This window comes from Antechinus flavipes, chromosome 3 (genome assembly GCF_016432865.1).
Source record: "Antechinus flavipes isolate AdamAnt ecotype Samford, QLD, Australia chromosome 3, AdamAnt_v2, whole genome shotgun sequence".
Taxonomy (NCBI): domain Eukaryota; kingdom Metazoa; phylum Chordata; class Mammalia; order Dasyuromorphia; family Dasyuridae; genus Antechinus; species Antechinus flavipes.
Window position 1 is genome coordinate 612,831,693 of NC_067400.1, and position 16,214 is coordinate 612,847,906.

Sequence of the window (16,214 nt, forward strand, 5' to 3'; positions counted from 1 at the left end):
CAGCCCTTGGGTTTCCTTGTAGGGATTTACATAAGCAAGCACTTAATGAATTATTGGAGACAGCATCACCTCCTTTGGGGGATCTAAGATTAAACGCTTTTTGTCCTTTCCCTTAGCACGGGGCTAGGCACACGGCATATGCTCGTTCTTGATTTGACTTAGCTCACGTTCTCTTCAGCAACACTGGCTTCCTCTGGCCCGTGAACACTCCAGGTGGCCTCCGGTCCCTGGCCCAGGAAGTGAGGTGCCTGGAGATGTTAAGAGGGAAAATCCTGATTTGGGAAGTCTGGCTCTTAGAGCTGATGGGAATCCCCTCTGGAATGAGGTTAGGGAAAGGGTGGGACTGGGGGCCAGGGCCCTGGGATGGGGAAGGGGGAGGGGAGGGGGCGGAAATTGGCGGATCTAAAAATATCATCAAGTTTCCGGCCCAGAAGGTGGGCAGAGTTTCCAGAACAACAAGGGAGAGGGAGGCCAGGACCGGAAACCGCCAAGGCCTGAGAGAATGAGAGATTGAGAAAGAGACAGACAGAGATGGGGAGAGAAAGGAGAGACCGAGAGAGGAGGAGCAGAGGGAAGGAGACAGAAGACGGGGGAGAGGGTGGTGATTGAGGTGTCAGACAGCTCACACACACAGGAGACAGACTGGGCCAAGGGCTGTGTGTCTGTGCCTCACTGTACCTTTCGGAGGAGATGGGGTTGTACTGGGAGGAGGAAGCAGGGAGGGTTTACTCAATTACACGGATGGGGGTCCACTGGGCCGTCTGCCTTTGAGGGCTGCTGGTGGAGCCCAGTGACATCTTGCCTCATGACCGCATGTGCTCCCCCCACAGGCAGGGGAGAGGACACTTTGTCCTAAGCTGCGTGTCCTCCCTACCCCTGGCTAAGGGGCCAGAGGAATTTCCCAGGCCTGGCAGAAGGGCAGGGACCCTCCCGTGGGGGCTGGCCACAGCTGGATCCCAGATGTTCCCGGAGAAGCTGGGTCAGGACACCCCCCTCAGATCTCCCCTCCCCAGCGGTAATGGGCACAGTTGCAGGACACTGCTCCGCCCTTCTCACTTCTCCTTTGGGGCTAAAAATACTCCAGACCCTGGCCTCCAGGCTCCACCCCCCTTGCACAATCAGCTGATGACGCAGGCAGGCCCAGGAGGGGCCTGAAACTTCCCCCAACCCCCCAAGGCCTCTAGAACAGCCCCATGGGCCAGCATGGGGAGAATTCTGGAGAGGAGGAAGAGTAACTCCATGATCCCTGCTCCCACACTGGGGCCCCAGCCCTCACTTCCCAGTCCCCGTCTGGTTTCCCTTTCCCCAAAAGCAGGCAGCGAGGCTTCCCCTAAACTGGGAGCCTGGGGTGACTTGGAATCAGCGTCACAGCTGCCCCTTGCCTGCAGGACTTCTCCAAAACCTCCTTCCTCTTTTCGGGGTCCTGGAATCAGAGGGCCTAAAGGGGATCTTAAGAGGTCAGATCAGATCAGGACCCTCACAGGGGAGAGAAAATGAAGCCCGGGGAGGGAAAGTGGCCGCCTGCCCAGAGCACCAAAACCCAGGCTCCAGGGGCACCCTCCCCAACAGGCTCCTAGGAGGAGTCCTCAGAGCCCCCAGCAGAAAGATCCTCCCTTCCTCAACCCCGACCCCAGGGGGTCCGTCCCGGGGCCAGCCCGTAAATGAGGGCGTTTGGGCACTGGGGGCGCTGTAGCTGTGATTATATAACTGGGGGATTTCCTCCTCCTGGGAGCCCGGGGTGAGTCAGGAGCTGTGTCAGCAAAGCTGGGCTGGCGAGAACCCAAGGTCCCTCCCTTCCCCCTCTTCTTCCTTCCCCTCTCGGGGACCCAGGCTTTCACCCCAGAGCTCTTCACTCATCCATGTCCCAAGTTTCCTGGTGAAAGGAGACAGAAGGGGCGGGGGAGAGAGCAGAGATCCAGGCCTGAGGCGTCCTCCTGGCAGAGACACCTTAGCCACAGTCAGGGACAGGGCTGGCCAGAGGGAGAGACAGAGAGCTCCTGCCAGAAAGCGCCGGAGGGCTGAGCGGGGAGAGGAAGGCAGACGGAGCCAGAGACCCAGCCAGGGACAGTCCCCGGCAAAGGCAGGAAGGGCGAGACCCGCTTAGAGACAGCGCGGGCAGAGGGAGCCAGCCGGAATCCCGCAGTGCTGAGACCGAGATCCAGACGGACAGTCCCGGGAAAAGAGAGAGCCCCAAAAAGAGAGTCCCAGGCACAGAGATCCAGGGGAAATGCACGGTGCTGGGAAGGGGGGAGGGGAGAACGAGTCGGGCGTAACTGACAAGGGTTCCAGGCGCTCTCCTCCCTCCCACCTTTTTGCCCCCTGGGAAGAGGCGCAGGCGCAGATGCAGACGCCGGATGGGCGGGGCCGCCCAACAGATGGTTGTGCTCTGGCGCCCCCTGCTGCCAAGAGGCGGGGCTGCTCCCTTCTCCCAGGCCCGGGCCGGACACCCCCTGCCCCGCCCCCAGTCTTGGAGATCCAGCCCCAGAGAGGAGAACGAGCCGTAACTCAGGAACTTTTAATTAAAAAAAAAAAATCTAATCCCGTCCTTAAATCCACCTCCCCCCCCCCCCCCCCGGTCGCCGTGGGTGTCCCGGGGTCAGAGGCCTCCCGGGGCTGGCAGCTTGCCCGTGACCTTGTTGGAGCACTCCAGCAAGGCGTTGTGGATGTCCTTGGCACAGCCGATCTGGGCTTTGATCATGCTCAGGTACTGCGGGTAGGGCAGGCTCTCGGCCTGCACCGCGTCCGGCTTCGTGGCTGTGGGCACCAGCGTCGGGGAGTGCTTGGCGCTGTCGTAGCTCTGGGACAAACACTCATAGGCCAGGCGCTGGAGGGGGAGGGGCAAAGAAAGGGAGGAGGGGGAGGGGAGACGGACAGGAGGGGGAGAGGAAGGGCAAAGGAGGAGGAAAGGGGAGGGGGAGAGAGACAGGCACAGAAAGGGGAGGGAAGGGCAAAGGAAGAGCAGGGGGGAGGGGAGGAGGAGACACACAGAAGGGGGTGGGGCGGAGCAAAGGAAGAGTGGAAGGGGAGGGGGAGAGACAGACAGAAGAGGGGCAAAGAAAGAACAGGGGGAGGGGAAGAAACAGAGGGGGGAGGGAAGGGGCACAGGAAGAGAAGGAGGAGGGGGAGAGAGACAAAGTCTTAACCTGTCAGTCAAGTAAACTTATCATACCTTCCCCCAAAAGAGCCATTCTGTTCCCAGAGAAAGCCAGCCCCAGGACTCTTGCATCCCAGTAGAAGCTCCCCACTTGGAGGTGCCGGGCCGCTAGAGCTGCCCAGATAAGTCAGAACGGGGAAATTCACCCAGCTGTTAAGGAGTAGGCCTCTAAGCGGCTACCTCCAGCCAGGCCTAGCCCTTGGTCCCCAAAGAGCCTCAGGCTGGGCCAATATCCCTAAGCAGTAGCTCCATCCCGTCCGGCTCTCCTAGATCCCATTTGGGTTTTCATAGCAGAGATACTGGAGGGGCTTGCCACTTCCTTCTTCAGCTCATTTTACAGAGGAGGAAACTGAGGCATATGGGGGAAGTGACTAATGTCAAGTCTTCCTGACTCCAAGCCCAAGCCCTCCATGCCCTGTGGTGCCCCCGGTGACCCTTGCTTCCCTCATCCTATCAGTATTTAGATCTAGGAACTGGCGACTGAAAAGATGGGACCAAGCCTGGGTCCCCCACATCATCCCTAGAACTCCGCAGGAGGTCCGTTCCCTGGGGTGTGGTTTTCCCCCATCAGAAGCTGCTTTTGGCACAGGACCTGACAGTGAGAATGGCTTAGTAAATATCAGAACAAAACTTTTCAAGTCAATGACAAAAATGTCCTGTTTTCAACGAGCAAAAAGGGAAGGAAGGTGAAAAATTTAAAAAGAAAATCTATTTCTGGAGAAAGTGGATTCTTTTAAGAGGCAAAGGGAGGCAGGTTCTCAGGCTTGGAGAGGAACCCAGAACAGGCCGGGAATGACAGGACAAGCAGCCCAGGCAGAGTTGGACAAAACGGTCTGAGTCTTAAAGACCGAAGTGAGGGACCTGAGAGCTGAAGTGGGGAGTCTTCTGACTCTTCCTCTTAGTAGAGGTAGTGGTAAAACTCAGGGAGAGAGGCCAGGGATTTGCACCAGGTCACACCACTCGCTAGGGGCGCCACAGTGCACAGAGCGGGAGCTTGGAGTCAGAGTCAAATCCAGCCACAAAACACTCCCAGTGGGGTGATTCCGTCTGCCTCCGTTTCCTCATCTGTAAAATGAACTAGAAAAGGAAATGGCCTTTGCCAAGAAAGGCCCAAGAAGGGGTCAACTGACAAATGACTGAACAGCCTGCTGCTTGCTGGCCTTTGGAGGCTCTTTCCACTGCTGGCGGAACGACTTTAAGCTAGCAAGACCTGGCTTCCAGATGGGCTGCAGACACATGGGTGTGTCTGTGTGACCCGGGGGGAGCCAATTCAATTATTGAGTTCTTACTATGAACCTGACACTGGAGATACGGAAAAAGGAGGCAAAGAGAGCAGGTGCAAGGGGGAAAGTGCAGACTTTAAAGGAGATCAGGAAAGATTCTCTAAAGAAAATGGGAAAAAGCCAGGGAGCAGAGGTAAGGAGGGAGGGCGGTCTTGGCAGCCAAAGAAATGCCCGGAGCCTGGAAATGCAGTGTCTGATGGAGGAGCAGCAAGGAGGCCGGTGCAGCTCGAGTGGAGGAGTGGAGAAGTGGAAGGACAGCACAAGAGTGGAAGGGGGGGGCCAGTAACAACGAGCTTTAAAAGCCAAGCAGAGGCAGAGGTTATTAGTCCTAGAGGTTCCAGAAAAGAGGGGTGATTTCGGAAGACCGTTTTGGTAGCTGAGTGGAGGATGAGCTGGAGAGGGGAGAGACTCGGGCAGACCCCACACCGGTTACCGCAACAGCCCAGGAATGAAGCCATGATGAACTACAGCGGTGTCGGTGTCACTGGAGACAAGGGGGCATGCTGGCGAGATGCTGGGAAGGCTGAAGTGACAGGTCTTGGCAACTGGTTGGATGTGAGGGGTTGAGAGCAAGGGAGGAGTGCTCATGGACAATCCTTTTGAGTCTGGGAGAATGGCAGTGTTCTGGATGGTAACGAGAACATATGGAAAGTGGGACGAGATAATTGTTTGGCTTTGGATGTGGTGAATGTTTAAGATGTTCAATAGACAGCCAGAGGTGGCAGCCCCTGATGATGGGAAGGGAAGTCGGGGGAAACAAACAGAACAGAGAATCATTATTAAAATGGTTAATTGAAGACTTTACATTCTCTAAGTCTCTTATGTTGCAGAGAAAGTGAGAAAGTGCTCACTGTCACCGACAGAAGGATTTCTCCAACGTCAGCCTAGCAAAGGCCAATTTAAAAAGGGCAAAGCCTGGAATGGGGGTGCTGCAGACCCTGAGGCACCCTTTCTGCCTCATCCTTCTATGGCTCCCTCCTTCTGGAGTTGCCCTGGCAGTCTTCTCATCTAGAGTCCATCCCACCTCAATCCAAGCCTGGACTCGTTCCCTAGTGACATGCCCCAGTCCTGATCTTCTCTGGGGCAGCATGGTGCCATGGATTTGGAAAGGCCCTGGATTCAAATCCCAGCCTCATCATTTACTGCATTATTATATAGGGCAAATATAGGCTCTCTCCTGGCCTCAATTTTTACCTCTGTAAAACGGGGCTGCACTTGAGGTTCTGGAGTCCCTTATAGAACTAAGGTCCTATGAGCCTAGCTTTGGCGGACCTGATCTCATCCTCCCTTCCAGTGCAGAACCACTTCTCAGCTTGGCCCCAGCCTCCCAAGCCCACTGCAAAGGGTTCCTAGTCTTGGTCCTTAAGAGCAGCCCCATCCAGACCCTTGGGCTTGGGGTTGGTCTCAGCTGGGGGGGCCACCCTGGGGGCCTTTGTCCCCAGGGAAGGGGGAACCTCTCACCAGGCAGAGCTCCAGCTGGTCACAGAGGGCATAGAACTCCTCCAGACTCTTGTCGAAGCGCTGCAGCCCGCCCTCGCTGCTCTTCCTGGGATGGAACAGAGAAGGTGGCTGAGAGGGGGCGCCCAGGGGCCCTGGGCATGGGAGGACGGAACCAAGCCCTCAGATACTCACTGTCCATTGTCGATGTTGGTATTCTGCACCAGGTTCTGGGCCGCCACCTTCATCAGGTTCTGGGATGGGACGAAAAGGGCGTGGTCAGTCCAGAAAACCACGCCCAAGGTGGGCCCAACTCTCCCTTCCCACCAATGGCAGGTCAAACTCTGAACCGCCCCCTCCAGGCACCGCCTCTTTTCTAACTATCGAGCCAATCATCGACCCCAAAATCAGCCTAGCTCCACCTTCGCAACCACACAGCCGACGACCAACGGGCTCCCACTCACTCTCCGCTACCTCCCCCAGTCCGCATGCGCATATTCCGGCGCTCTCGTAGTCCCGCCTTCCCCCTTGTTCAGAGCCAATCCCAGGGTTAGCGTCCTCAAACATCCAGACCAGGCTCTTTACCGAATCCCGCCCCCCTCAACAGCCCACCTACCAATTGCCACCCCCGCTTAGTGCCGGACCCACCTCCCTCGAGGTTGGGGGCTAATCACCTGTAGGCTCTCTTTGAGCTGAGGAATCAGAAGCTTGTAACGCTGTACAGGGTCGAAATCTTGCTGCTGCTGCTGCAGGAGACCGCTCTGTGCAGCCTGAATTTGTGAGGCTGCTACAAGCTGTGCCGAGGGAGGCTGTTGCCCTTGCGGCCCCTGAGACTGCGGAGGGCCCGGAACAGAGGCACCTGCGGATCCCGGGCCGGAGACGCCGGCCGTAGACGGTGGCGGAGGCTGCGGCGCCGTCTGCGCTGGTGGCGGTGCCGCCATCTTTTCTTCCTTATATCTGCCGCCGCCAGTTGGTCACAGCCTCGATCACTCAAGGCGATCGCGGATGTGCGTCACTTTTAGGCCTAACCTTAGCGAACCGATCAATCCCAAGCTCCGAGGTTGCATTTGGGCCGCCTCTTTCCTCTTCATCATTCCTGTTTGTGCACGTCCGCCCAATCACAAGATTCTCCTTCCTAAAAAACCCGCCTCCTTCCACTGTGGCCAATCCGTCCCGATTAAAAAAAAAAAAAAGACAACCCGAACTACGTTTCCCAAAAGGCATTTTATCGGCGGTAGCTAGTTAGGCCCTGGAGTCCCGCGGGGTCCTCGCTGCCGCCGTCGACTGGGAGGCCGGGAGGCGGAGCGGCTCATAGGGTTGCCTGGAGAGCCGCCTGCGTGGCTCGCGGGCCGGGGTTGGCCCCCTTCGTGACTAGTAGTCCTCGTTGTCGTCATGGCGCCCACCATCCAGACCCAGGCCCAGCGGGAGGACGGCCACAGGTGAGAGAGCGCTGCGCCCCCCCCCCCCCCCCTTTTAGGAACCGCCCCCAACCTTGGAGCTCCGCCGCGCCGGGCCGGCAGTGCGCTGTGGACGTCACCGGCCCTCCCCGTGACGTCCGCGCACCCCCGGTTCTCGGTGATGTCACTGAGCTCCATCCTGGGTTGCTACCCCCTCTCCCCAATGGGAATCCCGGGTTTCTCTCCTCTTCCTCGCTTGGGAGGCCTCGGGAGGTTCTAGCCCAGTCAACGCTTTGCACTCCCCTCTCCCAGCTCTTGGGTGCTTATTCTACGCTGTGAGATCGCATCCTTGGACTCCCTATAAAGGGGCTCCAGTTCGGGGAGTGTGCCCAGGGAAAGGGGGGCGTCATCGCATGGGGCAAAAATGACCCGAATCCTTGTGTCCCCCCCAGACCCAACTCTCATAGGACTCTGCCGGAGAGGTGAGTGCAGGTCTAACCTGCATTGTATGGGGAGGACCCCCCCCTCCCCCCCCCCCCGCCCCGGGACGGCAGAGTAGGGCCCGAGCTGCATGTGTACTGGAGTGGGGGCTGGGGGGAGGGGGCTGTCCCCGAGGACAGCGCGGGGCGGGAGGGGGCAGCAGAGGAGGACCCGAGCTTCATGTACACAGTGGGGGAGTCGGGATCCCTGGGCCAGCAGAGGAGGGGCTGCCCAGCATGTGCACGGGGGGAGGTAGGGACTCCTGGGGGCAGCAGAGGAGGGGCTGACCAGCATGTGCATTGAGAGGGCAGCAGACGATCTGAGTTTCACATATACAGTGGGGGAGAAGGGATCCCTGGGCCAGCAGAGAAGGGGCTGACATCATGTGTAGTGGGGGGAGGTAGGGACCCCCTGGGGCCAATAGAAGAGGGGCTGACTAGAGGTACAGTGGAGAGTCCGAGGTGCATGTGTACTGGGGGGGCCGGGGAGGGGCTGCAGGGGAGCACCCCTGTTCTGAGTTGTTGGCTCTTAGGTCGGGTGTGGTCTGTCGAGTTAAATACTGCAACAGTCTTCCAGACATCCCTTTTGATCCCAAGTTCATCACCTACCCCTTTGACCAGAACAGGTGAGTTGGACCCAAGGCCTGGCCCTCCGTGGCTTCCAATCCCTGGCGCCCCTGGGTCCCGGGCCTGACCCCACTCTCCTGCTCTGCAAGGGTTGGGATGAGGACATTAGTTCCTGATACGGCGCCGGAGGTGGGCCAGGGCAGCTGGGGGGCACCGGGCACAAAAGATGCCAGGCCCTTCCTCCAGGAAGGTCTCTTACTCCTTCTCCCTGCAACTCCCCCAGGTTTGTCCAGTACAAGGCAACCTCTCTAGAAAAGCAGCACAAACATGATCTGCTCACGGAGCCAGACCTGGGCGTCACCATTGATCTCATTAACCCCGATACCTACCGGATCGACCCTAATGGTGAGGCCCCCAGGGGAGATGGGCAAAGACGGGGAGGAGCCCGCTCAGGCTGCCCCCCTCCACTTCCTCACACCACGACCTGCTCCAGTTCTTCTAGATCCGGCAGATGAGAAGTTACTGGAAGAGGAGATCCAGGCCCCGACTAGTTCTAAAAGGTGATTTTAGGGGGGGTAGCTGTCAAGGGAAGGTGCGGCTGCAGGTGGGAGTCCTGGAACCCAAGCCGGTCACTCCTCCTGCCCTCCAGGTCCCAGCAGCATGCCAAAGTGGTGCCCTGGATGAGAAAGACAGAATATATCTCCACGGAATTCAATCGCTATGGCGTCTCTAACGAGAAGCCCGAAGTCAAGTAAGCGAGGCCGGGGGAAGGAGCGGCTGTGGGCAGGGGATCCAGGCCCTCCGGCTCCCAGGCCGCCATTCCTGCTCCTTTCTCTCCCCTAGGATTGGGGTGTCGGTGAAGCAGCAGTTCACCGAGGAGGAGATCTACAAAGATCGAGACAGCCAGATCACAGCCATCGAGAAGACTTTTGAGGATGCCCAGAAGTCGGTAATGGCGGGGTGAAGGCCGGGAGCTGCCTCCAGAGTGGGGGAGGGCCTGGGAGCCCCGTTTTTACAGATTCTTCTGCTCCTCAGATTTCTCAGCACTACAGCAAGCCAAGGGTTACTCCGGTGGAGGTGATGCCCGTTTTCCCAGACTTCAAGGTCAGTCTCACAATCTGGAGGTGGGAGGGAAGCAGTGGTCTCCTGGTCTTCTCTGAGCCCCCTGTCGTGGCTCTTCTCAGATGTGGATCAATCCATGTGCCCAAGTGATCTTTGACTCAGACCCAGCCCCCAAGGATACCAGTGGTCCTGCAGCCCTGGAGATGATGTCTCAAGCCATGATCAGGCAAGTCAGAGGAAATGGCGTTGCGCCCTCCAGGCCGTGCGTCCTTCCCTTCCAACACCCTCCCTCCTCCTTCCAGGGGAATGATGGACGAGGAGGGCAACCAGTTTGTGGCCTACTTTCTGCCGGTGGAAGAGACCATGAGGAAGCGCAAGCGGGATCAGGAAGAGGAGATGGACTACGCACCAGATGACGTGTAAGTGGCGGGGACGGAGGGTGACTGGGCCGGAAGGCAGGAGCCGGAGGAGGGCTGACCGCACTTTGGCCGCCTCTCCCCAGCTACGATTACAAGATTGCCAGGGAGTACAACTGGAACGTCAAGAACAAGGCTAGCAAGGGCTATGAAGAAAACTACTTCTTCATCTTCCGAGAAGGTGACGGGGTCTACTACAACGAACTGGAAACCAGGTGAGCGGGGGTGTCAGCCCGGCCCCCCAGAGCTCAGGCCCAACTGCAGTAGGGTTCCCTGACCTCCTTCTGCCCTCCCCGTAGGGTCCGTCTCAGTAAACGTCGGGCCAAGGCCGGAGTGCAGTCCGGCACCAATGCCTTGCTGGTGGTCAAACACCGGGACATGAATGAGAAGGAGCTGGAAGCACAGGTAAAGGAGCCGGGCATCCAGGTGTGACTGGGAGGGGGGAGGGGAAGCAGCTGCCTGAGCTTTTCATCCTTCCCCACCTTAGGAAGCTCGAAAGGCCCAGCTCGAGAACCATGAGCCAGAGGAGGAGGAGGAAGAAGAGCTGGAGCTGGACAAGGAAGCCCCAGGCTCTGGTAAGTGCTCCGGGGGCCTGTTGGTATGCCCGGCAGAAGCAAGGGAAGGAAGCAGGGCGCCAACCTCCTCCTCCTCCTCCCCTCAGATGAAGAACGGGAAAAGGGGAGTGGCAGTGAAAAGGAAGCCAGTGAGGAGGAGGAGGAGGAGCGCTCAGGAAGTGAGAGTGACCGTGGAGAGGAGGAGAAGGAGGAGAGTGACAAGAGCGGCAGCGGGGAGGATGAGGCCGAGGAGGAGAGCAGTGAGGACGAAGCCCGCGCCGCGCGAGACAAGGAGGAGATCTTCGGCAGCGATGCAGACTCGGAAGATGAGGAGGAAGAGGAGGAAGAGGAAGAAGAGGATGATGATAGGGGAGGCCGGGCCAGGGGCAGTGGGGAAGAGGAGGAGGAGGAGGAAGATAGCGGCAGTGAGGCCGGGCCTGGGCGGCGCAGTCCCAGCCCCTCCTTCCTCAGTGCCAGCGACCACTCGGCCCAGGAGGATGGCAGCGAAGGGGGCGCCTCGGACTCCAGCGAGGAGGCCAGTGACAGTGACTGAGGCCGCCAAGCGGGCCGGGAGGGGCTGGGCCTCTCCAGCTCAGGCACCATTCTCAGGACAAATGGAAAATACCTATTCTTTTTTTTTTAAACTTTTGCTGTCAATAAAGGCGATGTGTTTACAAGCTGAAAGCCAGGAATCGGATCTGTTCCCTTTATCCCAACACACTTCCCCCTTCTCCAGCAGAGGATGCTGGGATGGCCGTCCCCATCCCTTCCCCCCTTGCAGACAGAGGGGAAAGGGGACACACCCCTCCAGCACCTCCCCCACCCCATACACACCTTCCCCCACTCCACACTATGGGGCCCTATCCCAAGAAGAAGGCGGCCAAAGATCGGGTCAGAGTAATTTTGGGTTTTCATTAAATGTATTATAACAAAGGTCAGAATTTTTTTTTTCCAAAATAAGCCCGGACCATTAAACAAGTGAAACTCCAACAAATGTGTTTTCTCCAACAGAGAGAAAAACTGTGTACAGTTACTCAAAGCTGCTTCTGCCAGTGGGGCTGGGGGAAGATGGGGGTGCTGAAACCATGGAGGGCCCGGGAGGGAGGGGAGAGAGGGGACGGGGGACTGGGTCCTGCCCGTCGGGGTGGGGGCCGCCTGCGTCCCACACTCTGGTGTCAGGCTGGAGGGTGACGAGAGGATGGTTTTCTCCTCTCTGGGGGTCCCCACCCCCTTCCAATAGGGAGGTCCTTGCTGCTAGGCTGAGCCGGCTCATGCCTAACAGCTTGATGGGATGGGACCCGGCTGGGGAGGGGGGCAGGGGGGTAACCTAGAGTGGACAGGAACCCCTACCCCACAAAACACCATTCTGCTGATTCCAAATCGTGGTGTCCCCTGTCCCCCCCTTGGGGTGAGGATCCCCAGGAGACGGGGGACAGGCAAAGGCACAGCAATATGGAGGGGATGGGGGAGAGGGGCTTGCATAGGTTGATGAGTGCAAGAGGTACATAAATAAACCCGAGCCCCTCCCCACCCCTCCCCCCAGCCAGGGTGTGGGAAGGCCCCCCTGGAGATGAGGCCCCTGGGATTCCCTGCCCCCTCCCTCCCTGGGCAAAAAAGGAGGGCAGGAAGGGGGAAGGGACCAGGAGCTGAGAAGGGGAAGCGGAGCCAGGGGCACCAGACTGGTGGCTGTTGGGAAGAAGGGAGGGGCCAGGAGGTCTGGGGTGGGGGGGATTTTTGGTTTTTTTTTTTTCCAACATTTTGTTTCTTTAATAACATACGTAATGGTTACCAGCCATAGTCATAACAAAAGTTATTCATAAAATGTATCTAAAAATAACATTTTTTTTCCTTTTCTGTGTGAAAAGCTTGAGAGAGTCCCAGCAGGAAGGGGGTAGGGTGGGAAAGGCTTCTGTACCAAGAAGAGGCCCACCTGGGGGGCGGGGGAGGAGAGGGCCGGGGCTCCGCCGGCTCCCCTCCGGCCGCCCCAGTTCTCTCCACCCCCCCCAAGGGGCCGGGGGTGGGACTCTAGGCTATGATGTAGTGTTCCACTTCAGTGAGGTCACGACAGAGCAGGGAGAGGGTTAGAAGAAAACAAAAAAACTTAAAGAGAAGCCCTTCCACTGCCCACCCCCAGTCTCTCACCTGCTCAGGGTGGGGCTATAGAAGGGGTGTGTGTGAAGGGAGGGGGCATTAAGGCAATAGACTTTCTGACCCCACTGGCCGCTCCCCCACCTATTTGCCCTGCCCTACCTCCCCCCGGGGGCCTCCAGGAGCTAGGCAGGGGGTAGAGGGGAGTCTGGGGGGCAGGGTGGAAGGAGGATGGGGGCAAGAAGGCGCTGCCTTCTCCCCTGGTTCCATCCCCCAAACCCTCAGCCTCCCCCGTCGCCCTCCCTCCACACATCATGGCTCAGAGAGACCCAATGAAGAGATTAAAAATGAGAGGAAGGGAGAGTGTGATTGAAAGAGAGACAGAGAAACCGCTAAGAACTATATAAATATATGTCTTAAATAGGCCTAAGAAATTAATCGTACGGAAACTCTGGGAAGGGAGAGAGAGAGAGAGAAAAAAAGAGAGAGAAAGGGGAGGGGGGGGGAAGAGAGAGAGAGAGAGAGAGAGAGAGAGAGAGAGAGAGAGAGAAAGAGAAAGAGAGGGAGGTGGTCCCCCTATCCTTGGGGGAAGATGTGTGTGTGTCTGTGAGAAAGGGGGAGAATGATGGAAGAAAACAAGACTTTTGTCTCCTCCCACAAAGTGTTGACCAGAGCAGGCAGATCTGTGCTCTGTCACCCCCACTGCTCTCAGGCAGGCCCCCCCAAGGGGGGCAGGGGGGAATCTGGTGATCTCCTTTGGAGTCAGTTTCCCTGGGGAGGGGTGGCCATCGTCCGGAAAGGACGCAGGGGAAAGAGGAGGTGCCCAGGGCACTTGCCCTGGCTCCCCTCCCTACCATGCCCTGGCCCTCAGCAGAGATCCCCCTCTATACCCTGCGTCATAGCAACGTGGGGCTTCCGGGGGAGGGGGGCGAATGGTGTATATCAATATTAAACCAGAGTTAAAGGGATAATAAAGTAGAAAAATATTAGAACATATAACTGAGCCAACACCACCCCTCTGTCACTGAGGGGATAGGTGGCCCCCTCTCCCCACCCCAAGGGGACGACGTGTCCGCTGGGCTCTCAGTCACATCAGATCGTGGAGGTTTTGTCTGTCCCATCTGCCGTGAGAGAGAGAGAGAGAGAGAGAGAGAGAGAGAGAGAGGGAGGAGGGAAGTCAGGAGCTGAAGCGGAGAGGCAGAAGCGGGCCTCCAGCCCTCCCAGCCTCCCTGGGACTTGGGCCTCCGGCCCAGGGAGCTACCACCAGGGGAAGGTCCAGGGAATATTCTGGAGAAAGGAGCCTGGGAGAGGAAGGGGAAGAGTTCTCACCACCCAAGGCGTGCTCCGTCATGCTGAGGCAGAGAGACTCCAGCGTGGGGTTGATCTCCAGGTCTGGGCCCGGAACCTGGCAGTCTAAACAGGAAAGGGACACGTGTGAGGAGAGGACAGACAGAGGGCGGCAGCAGGACGCAGAAACAGAGCAGAGGCAAGGGCAGACCCTGAGACGGGACAGCGCCCACTAAAGTGCCCTCCAGGAGGAGCCAGTCTGTCACACATAGCTCCCTCTGCCCATGCTTCCTTTTCCAAGGCAGCCTTCCTCATGGAAAGGTGGAGACCACTCCCTGGACAAAGCCGGCCAGCCTGGGGTTTGTTCTCAGCTCACCAAGCGGGAAGCCAGCATGGGGCAGAGCCTCTGTCCCAAGCTCCGTGGCCTGCTTGCTCACAAAGGCTTTGTTTACAGAAGGCCCAGGTCCCTGAGAATACACGCTGAGGTAAAAGGGACATCTCTAAGGTCCAAACCAGAGTGAAATTCTGGCCCCTGCATGTCCTACGTGGGCAACACAAGTCCAGCAGTGGATTCCCCACCCCCACCTCCTTGCCTTTTTGATATACACATATATATACATACATATATACATATATATTTCTTAGGTTACACATGTACATTCAACTTTTCACATATTTCCATGAGTCATCATGTTGGGAGAGAAAAATCAGAAGGAAAGGGAAAACCCCGGAGAGAAAAAGGAACAGAAGAAAGAAAAGGGTGAAAATAGTACATGTGGATCGACATTCAGTCTCCATCTGAATCCATCTCTCTCTGGATGTAACTGGCATTCTCCAAGAAAGTTTCTTGGGATTGCCTTGGAGCATGGAATTGCTGAGAAGAGCTAAACCTATCCCAGCCGACCATCACACAACGTTGTTGCCATTACAACACTCTCCTGTTCTGCCTACTTCTCTCAGCACCAGTTCACATCAGTCTTTCCACCTTTTTCTATAATCATCCTGCTGATCATTTCTTATGGAACATTCATATAACATCACTTACAAAAAGGGCCGCCACAAACATTTTTGCACATGTGGGTCCTTTTCCTCCTTTAGGATCTCTTTGGGATACAGACCCAGTAGAGACACTGCAGCATCAAAGGGCACACACAGTTTGATTGCCCTTTGGGCATAGTTCCCTATTGCTCTCCAGAATGGCTGGATGTATTCACAACAATGCATCAGTGTCCCAGTTTTCCCACATCCCCTCCAACATTGTGCATTATCTTTTCCTGACATCTCAGCCAATCTGAGGCATGTAGTGGTGTCTCAGAGTTGTCTGATCAATAGTGATTTAGAGCACCTTTTTTTTTCATATGAACATAGCTACCAGCACGTGCATTTCACAGGCATAACCCAAAGCCAACCACCCTTTATTAAGTGCCTACAAGTGTGTCAAACTTGTGTACTGGGAAATTCACATTACCTTTCCTCTCCACTCAGGCTTATGAATATTCCTGTATTTTATGAGCAATGAGCTGGCATTTAACTCAGTGAACATCACCTATAAACTTAGGAGGCTTCACCTGACCATATTCTTTCTGAATCTTTTATTTATTCAGGCAGCTGGGTGATTCAAGGGTTAGAGCACCAGACCTGGAATAAGGAAGACCCGATTTCAAATCTGGCTTCAAACTCTCAGTTGTGTGATCCTGGCATAGTGCTTTCATCTCTGATTGCCTTAATCCACTGGGGAAGAAACTCTGAAATCTCTGAATCAAGAAAAACCCATGGCCAGTCGTGGCTTAGGTGATAACATCCATGGAGTCACAAAGAGTGGAAACAACGGAACACCGACAGGATCATCCCAGCACTGATCCAAGTCTCCAAGCCTTAACTGAGACCTCACAGTGTACTCTAACCAGAGAAGTGGCCATTTCTTTGCCCTATTTCTTCTCCATTTCAAAATCAATCAATATTATGACAAACAGCCCACACCTCCCTAATTCCAGATGAAGCATTAAAAAAAGATGTCTCTTCGGAAATGAAACTCTGCTAACGGCTTTTGATGACATGAAGTTTACTTTCCTTTTGTTCTTTAAATGTAGTCACAGAATCTCAAGTCAAAAAGGGACCTCTGAGGTCACAAAATCCACACCGCAATCTATAGCAATGCCATGATAGTTTTAATCTGACATGCAGAAGCAAAGATGAACACCAAAAGATTAAGACGCAACGAAAACGTGAGATCTCAAAATGCCAGGAGGCAAAGAGCAAACAAGAAAAAGAGGAAGGAAAGAGGAAGAGAAGAAAGTGGCACCAATCCCCGAACTGGAGAAGAAGAGCGCCGGAGCCCAGGTCCATGGAGAGGGAGGCTCACCTGGTGGGAACATGAGGAGAGCCTGGGGGGAGGAATGCACAGGGAGGGAGTGGGTGCGCTGCACGGAGCTCCGGCTCTGGCTGGGCATGCTGTTACTGCCTCCAGGGTTGGCAAACCACAGGTTCTGT

At 56.5% G+C, this 16,214-nt stretch overlaps 3 protein-coding genes across 4 annotated transcripts in view; 1 reads left to right on the forward strand and 2 right to left on the reverse strand.

Moving 5' to 3' along the window:
- Positions 1-2,501: 2,501 nt before the first annotated feature.
- MED29 (mediator complex subunit 29) lies at positions 2,502-7,032 on the reverse strand. Of its 2 annotated transcripts, XM_051989035.1 has the most exons (5): positions 6,549-7,032; positions 6,070-6,128; positions 5,899-5,983; positions 4,864-5,061; positions 2,728-2,824 (listed from the first exon to the last, which is right to left on the reverse strand). In XM_051989035.1, exons 1-4 carry the CDS (start codon positions 6,813-6,815, stop codon positions 4,867-4,869), a joined length of 606 nt encoding a protein of 201 aa, XP_051844995.1. In that variant the 5' UTR covers positions 6,816-7,032; the 3' UTR covers positions 2,728-2,824; positions 4,864-4,866. The 2 variants fall into 2 exon arrangements, with proteins under 2 accessions (XP_051844994.1, XP_051844995.1); XM_051989034.1 differs by lacking the exon at positions 4,864-5,061 and having other exon boundaries at positions 2,502-2,824; positions 6,549-6,909.
- A 124-nt stretch (positions 7,033-7,156) lies between these two features.
- Positions 7,157-11,033, forward strand: PAF1 (PAF1 homolog, Paf1/RNA polymerase II complex component). The gene is made up of 14 exons (XM_051989032.1): positions 7,157-7,313; positions 7,724-7,753; positions 8,284-8,376; positions 8,601-8,722; positions 8,811-8,877; positions 8,967-9,068; positions 9,161-9,266; positions 9,353-9,421; positions 9,502-9,605; positions 9,682-9,798; positions 9,882-10,010; positions 10,095-10,200; positions 10,283-10,370; positions 10,457-11,033. Exons 1-14 carry the CDS (start codon positions 7,267-7,269, stop codon positions 10,900-10,902), a joined length of 1,626 nt encoding a protein of 541 aa, XP_051844992.1. The 5' UTR covers positions 7,157-7,266; the 3' UTR covers positions 10,903-11,033.
- Positions 11,034-13,396: 2,363 nt separating this feature from the next.
- Positions 13,397-16,214, reverse strand: part of SAMD4B (sterile alpha motif domain containing 4B) — a 30,117-nt gene continuing 27,299 nt past the window's right edge. The window contains exons 12-14 of the mRNA XM_051989031.1: positions 16,087-16,210; positions 13,767-13,850; positions 13,397-13,558 (exon numbers count right to left, since the gene is read on the reverse strand). Coding sequence (XP_051844991.1) covers positions 13,530-13,558; positions 13,767-13,850; positions 16,087-16,210 — 237 coding nt within the window. The 3' untranslated portion in view covers positions 13,397-13,529. The remainder of the gene's footprint in view (positions 13,559-13,766; positions 13,851-16,086; positions 16,211-16,214) is intronic.

What these genes read in the sequence shown, in the direction of transcription:
- PAF1 (XM_051989032.1), top strand. Translation starts at nt 7,267, where the DNA reads ATGGCGCCCACCATCCAGACCCAGGCCCAGCGGGAGGACGGCCACAG. An exon ending in GACTACGCACCAGATGACGT is followed by an intron (nt 9,799 to 9,881) that starts GTAAGTGGCGGG and finishes GCCTCTCCCCAG; the next exon opens with CTACGATTACAAGATTGCCA. An exon ending in CAAGGAAGCCCCAGGCTCTG is followed by an intron (nt 10,371 to 10,456) that starts GTAAGTGCTCCG and finishes TCCTCCCCTCAG; the next exon opens with ATGAAGAACGGGAAAAGGGG.
- MED29 (XM_051989034.1), bottom strand. Translation starts at nt 6,815, where the DNA reads ATGGCGGCACCGCCACCAGCGCAGACGGCGCCGCAGCCTCCGCCACCG. An exon ending in ACCAACATCGACAATGGACA is followed by an intron (nt 5,984 to 6,069) that starts GTGAGTATCTGA and finishes GTTCCATCCCAG; the next exon opens with GAAGAGCAGCGAGGGCGGGC. An exon ending in ACCAGCTGGAGCTCTGCCTG is followed by an intron (nt 2,825 to 5,898) that starts GTGAGAGGTTCC and finishes CTCCCCCTCCAG; the next exon opens with CGCCTGGCCTATGAGTGTTT.